General features: G+C 35.4%; 2 protein-coding genes across 4 annotated transcripts in view; one reads left to right on the forward strand and one right to left on the reverse strand.

Annotated features, from left to right (window-relative positions):
- acss3 (acyl-CoA synthetase short chain family member 3) overlaps positions 1-3,239 on the forward strand; it is a 24,913-nt gene extending 21,674 nt beyond the window's left edge. For both annotated transcript variants that reach the window (XM_053241622.1, XM_026909969.3), the window contains one exon: positions 1,586-3,239. In XM_053241622.1, the coding sequence (XP_053097597.1) occupies positions 1,586-1,669 (84 nt within the window). In that variant the 3' untranslated portion in view covers positions 1,670-3,239. The remainder of the gene's footprint in view (positions 1-1,585) is intronic.
- A 406-nt stretch (positions 3,240-3,645) lies between these two features.
- Positions 3,646-5,000, reverse strand: part of ppfia2 (PTPRF interacting protein alpha 2) — a 132,582-nt gene continuing 131,227 nt past the window's right edge. For both annotated transcript variants that reach the window (XM_053241618.1, XM_053241619.1), the window contains one exon: positions 3,646-5,000. This exon is cut by the window's right edge and continues 2,506 nt beyond it. The gene's annotated coding sequence lies outside the window, so the exon portion shown is untranslated.

Below are 5,000 nucleotides of genomic sequence, written 5' to 3' on the forward strand. Positions count from 1 at the left end.
TGAAATGCAGCTCCCCAACACCAGCAGCACTCATACAGCCCCACATAAGGACACTGCCACCACCATGTTTCACTGTAGGCACCAAGCATTTTTCTTTGAAATCCTCACCTTTACGACGCCATACAGTTTTAAACTCATTAGTTCCAAAAACAGTGATCTTTGTCTCATCACTCCAGAGTATAGAGTCCCAGTAGTCTTCATCTTTTTCAGCATGGGCCCTAGCAAATTCTAGGCGTGCTTTTTTGTGCATGGGCTTTAGGAGAGGCTTCCTTCGTGGACGATACCCATGCATGCCATTCCTCTGCAGTGTGCGCCGTATGGTGTCACGGGAAACGGTCACTCCAGTTTGGCTTTCTACTGCTTTAGCTAACTGCAGTGAACTTGCATGGCGATTTTCTTCAACCCTTCTCATCAGAAGACGCTCCTGTCGAGATGTTAACTTAAGTGGCCGGCCTGGACGTCTCTGTAAGATGGTTGCACTTCCATCTTTCTTAAATTTTTGGATCACTTTTGCTACAATATTTTGACTGATATGTAAAGCTTGGCTGATCTTCTTGTAGCCCTCACCTTTTTTGTGTAAAGAAATGATTTCCTTTCTCAGATTTTGGGACATTTCTCTTCCATGGGGAGCCATTGCTGACAGCATGAAATGGGAAGGGCTTTTCTTTGTTAAGTAATGCCCTTTTATAGTCACCTGTCTGCTGGACACCTCTTAAATGAATCATTAGACTCACCTGTGGTTGAATGCCTGTTAAGTAGAATTTTGTAGTCTTAAGTGTGGCTTTTCTCCTAAGACGATAATTGGGGTGTACTCACTTTTGCAACATGGGCTTGAATGAATTTGTTAGGAAAATCACTTTTTTGTGTGTGCAAATTAACAAATCTTGTTTGCAATCAATGGCCCACATTTGTAGGAGTATTTTGTAGTATAGTATCTCATAGAAAATGTTGATTCTGAAAGGAAACTAAAAGTTTTCTGACAAATGTAGTGGGGTGTACTCATTTATGCTGAGCACTGTACGTCAATCCTGCAAGCTAGCTATCTAGCTAAAATTTGTTGACCGACATTTGAATAACAGTCACATTTGTGTTCAGAGATCACCAGAAATTGTTATAATAAACAGTGTACCTTGCGAGGTATCATTAAGTTAACTACCTAGCTTATTACGTTGGTTAGCATTCTCATCACAACAATAGAGAGTTGTTTTTTTTACAGCTAGCTAGTAAGACATTGTAAATAAATAACGTGTACTGTAATGTTGAATTTGCTATTGTTATCGAGTTAGCTAGCTAGCTAATATTTTAACGTTCACAGAAATATTCATGTCTGGTTATTTTCATGGTTATATTAAGCTACGTAATGTATTTGAACAGCATAACTTGCTAGCTTTTATAACAACTAGCTAGCAAGGAATTGTAAACAAATCGTGTACAACACAGTTCATTTCTAAAAATAATACAACATTATGATATCGCAAACTTTAGTACAGATATTTAGGACATTATCATGATGTGAATATTTAATATTGCCATCTTCTTTAATTTTTAACGTGATAATGAACAAGAAATTGTGTGTGTTTTGTAGATCTCTCCCACTATCGAGGATCCTGGAGTGTTTAAGACCATTGAGAAGGTTGTGAGGGAACATCTAAAAGAACCTGGAAGTTAATAACACACTCTAATACACACAAAAGCACACACACACAAACGCACACATTACAGCCTTTTGGGACCCTGTAACCACTCGGAGTACGATGTAATTTAAGCGCGATTACCATAAAAAACCAGCAAGTGTCTTTAAAATGTGAATAAGGTGATTAAACTGTAATGATTTTTCAGATTATGATGTAATGAGTTGATGTCTGATGTCTAATTGCACAAAACTGACATACAAACAAAATAACAATGCAAAATTAGCCCTGTACTCTTATATAATATCGCTGCATCTGGTTTGATCATTACAAACTGACAACTTTAACACTGCTTCGTTAGCTGAACTTTACTACAGTTAAGCTAGTAAAGCTAATAAGCAAGTAAAATTACGTTAAAATTATAGTAATATAATGTTGCTAAAGTTAAGCTAGTCAAGCAAGTAACATTACTACAGTTACGATCATAATGCTACTATAAAAGTAACTGTACTTGCTTTACTAGCTAGCTTTAGTAATCTTACTTTACTAGCTTAACGTTAGTAACATTACTATTTAAATTCTGTTCTATTACTATTTCTTACTATATCATAGATCTTTTTTTGCACCTTTTTGTTTAAAACTTGCTGTACTTGCTTTACAAACTGAACTGTAGTAATCCTACTTTACTAAGTAAGTTAATTCCTGTTAGGTTAACTGTAATAACATTACTTAATTTACCATCTTAAGTTTAGTAAAGTTTGCAAAACCACTTTACTACTTTAACTTCAGTAATGATATTTGCTTTACTAGCCTAACTTTACTAAAGTTAAGCTAGCTTGATCACATATTATCTTAAGCTAGTAAATTCATGCTTAGCTAAAGCTTTTAATAATATTTACTTTACTAACTTTAGTAACATTATTTGCTTCATTAGCTTAACTTCAGTTGTTACTTTTAGATAAATTAGTAATGCTACTAGCTTAGCTTCTTTACTGTTACTCCCTTTAGCTTAGCTTTAATAGCATGACTTTATTTACTGTCTTGTTTTATAATAATGCTTACTTTACCAAATTAACTTTAGTAATGCTACTTACTTTACTAGTCTAACTTTAGTAATCTTACAAGATTTAATCTAGTAAATCTAGTAATATTATTAAAGTTTATCTAGTAAAAGTTAGAAATTAGTTGAAGCAATTAACTAGCTTAACTTCTGTTATTTCTACTTAATCGACTAAGTAACATTACTTGGTTCATTAGCTTAACTTTAGTAACGTTACTTACTTTGTTACTCGCATCACTAGCCCAACTTTTTTATTGTTACTTCTATTTAGCTTCACTTAACATTAGTAGCTTATTATTTACTTTGCTAAAATAATTTTAATACAGCTACTTGCTTGACTAACCTAACAGCCTAACGTTAGTAATCCAACTTTAATATCTTAACTTTCACACAATGTTACTTGGTTCAGTACTTTGTCAGTACTGTAACTTTATTTAGTTTAACTCTTTATTTGCTAGCTGTAGTTATGATATTATTTGCTTTACTTTAAGTGCAAAAGATTACATCAGGTCTACGTCCACCAAATAAAATCCAGACCAGCAGACTGACACACTTTTGTATACTGTACTTTTTATTGACAATATTTTTTGATCACCACATAGTTTTGACCAAAATACAATCAGTAATAAATAAAAAATGGACACAAAATAAATAAAATGCTTCTCTGTAACGTGCAGAAATAACTCGAAGACAGGAAGGAGGTTCTGTACATGAGGTCACCCGGGCAACGCCTACAGAAAATAATTCAACATCTTTACACCGAAATAATAAAATAATTCACAGCAAGCAACAGATTCGTCGTCTTTTAAAAGTTAAGTCTGGACTTGGACGAGTCGAAACACACTCTACGTTCACTAGCAGCTACGCCTGTCTTGTAGTTATTTCTCCTAGTCGAGAGGCGGGGTTTTGCTTGATGACGAAGCCGGCTGATTGGCCGATGAGTGATAATTGGCAGCAGAGTGATGGGACTCTTTCTACATCCAACAGTCTGAGTGCACTACCAGAAACTGTTTTTCGTCAACAGAGGTGTGGCCTCATCAGGCCCAGTAAAAGGGGCGTGGCCTGTTACCTGACAGTCTAAACAGGGGTGTGGCCTCTTTATCTGTCAGCCCCAGTGAAATGGGCGTGGCCTTTCTACCTGCGAGACCCAGTGAAAAAGATGTGCGTCTTGTGCTCTTAGATTGTGCGTCAGTCCCAAAAAAGGGGGCGTGGTCTCTCGCTTCTCCAAGCTAACACTGTTTAAACTGTACAATACTGAATCGCTTCATATCGTATCATATCGAAACGGCTCTAAATCAAATTGCATTGAAACGCTGGTAGCTTTAAGAGATTCATTCGTACATCAGATGGTTAATTGCGTTTATAAATAAAAACATAATACAAATTGTCAGAACAAATCTTCCTGTTTGAACACAACTACAATTATATAATTTATGTTTTTCAAGGCTTTGGAATGTTTAAGTACTTCTAGTGCACGTACTGTGGGAAGATTGAGCAAAGCCATGTTCGACTTTTGAGAGAGATTATATAGAATAAGGGCTGAACCTGAAGTTATATAAGGTGTTAAAAAGGCAGATTTTCCACAGCTTTTGTTTTGATGAAAATCAGCAATATTACAAATATGGATTTTTGTTTTAAAAAGAAATCGTAATTGAACCTAATTAAAGTAGGGATCAGAAGTTATGCTACACTTTCGCACTACAGGGAACAGTTTAATAATCACTGCATCCATGTTAATAGCAAAGTGCAGGTTTATTAAACTGATGTTCATTCCTAGACAGGGTGACTTTAATAATCTCACTTTACTAGCTTAAGTAACGTTATTTGCTTCAGTAGCGTAATCTCCATTCTGTTGCTTCCTTTTTTTGTTTAGTAGCTTTGTGAGCTTAAATTAGTTGTGCTATGATTCCTTTGATTAATTTTCCTACATTAATGTCTACTGTCTGCTGTCTGATGTCTGTTCGCTTGTTGCACTGGCTCTTGTTGTTCGCTGCACTATGTGTTTTTTGATGTACTGTTCAATGTTACACTTTGGCACCAAACCAAACCCATTCCTGTGAGCACAACTCGCACACAATAAAGTGTTTCTGATTCTGAATCTAACATAAGCTAGTAAGGTTAACTTCTTTCCTTTTACTTCCTTCAGCTTAACGTAAGTAACATGCCTTAACTGATTACTAGCTTGTTTTGTAATATTACTTACTCCTCTGTAACCTCTGTACTGTACTTCCTTTTAGCTTAACACTCTGATTTACTAGCTTGGTTTGTAATACTACGTACTAGTATAAATTTAGTAATGTTAGCTTAAC

The sequence above is a fragment of the Pangasianodon hypophthalmus genome, chromosome 18 (genome assembly GCF_027358585.1).
Source record: "Pangasianodon hypophthalmus isolate fPanHyp1 chromosome 18, fPanHyp1.pri, whole genome shotgun sequence".
Lineage (NCBI taxonomy): Eukaryota > Metazoa > Chordata > Actinopteri > Siluriformes > Pangasiidae > Pangasianodon > Pangasianodon hypophthalmus.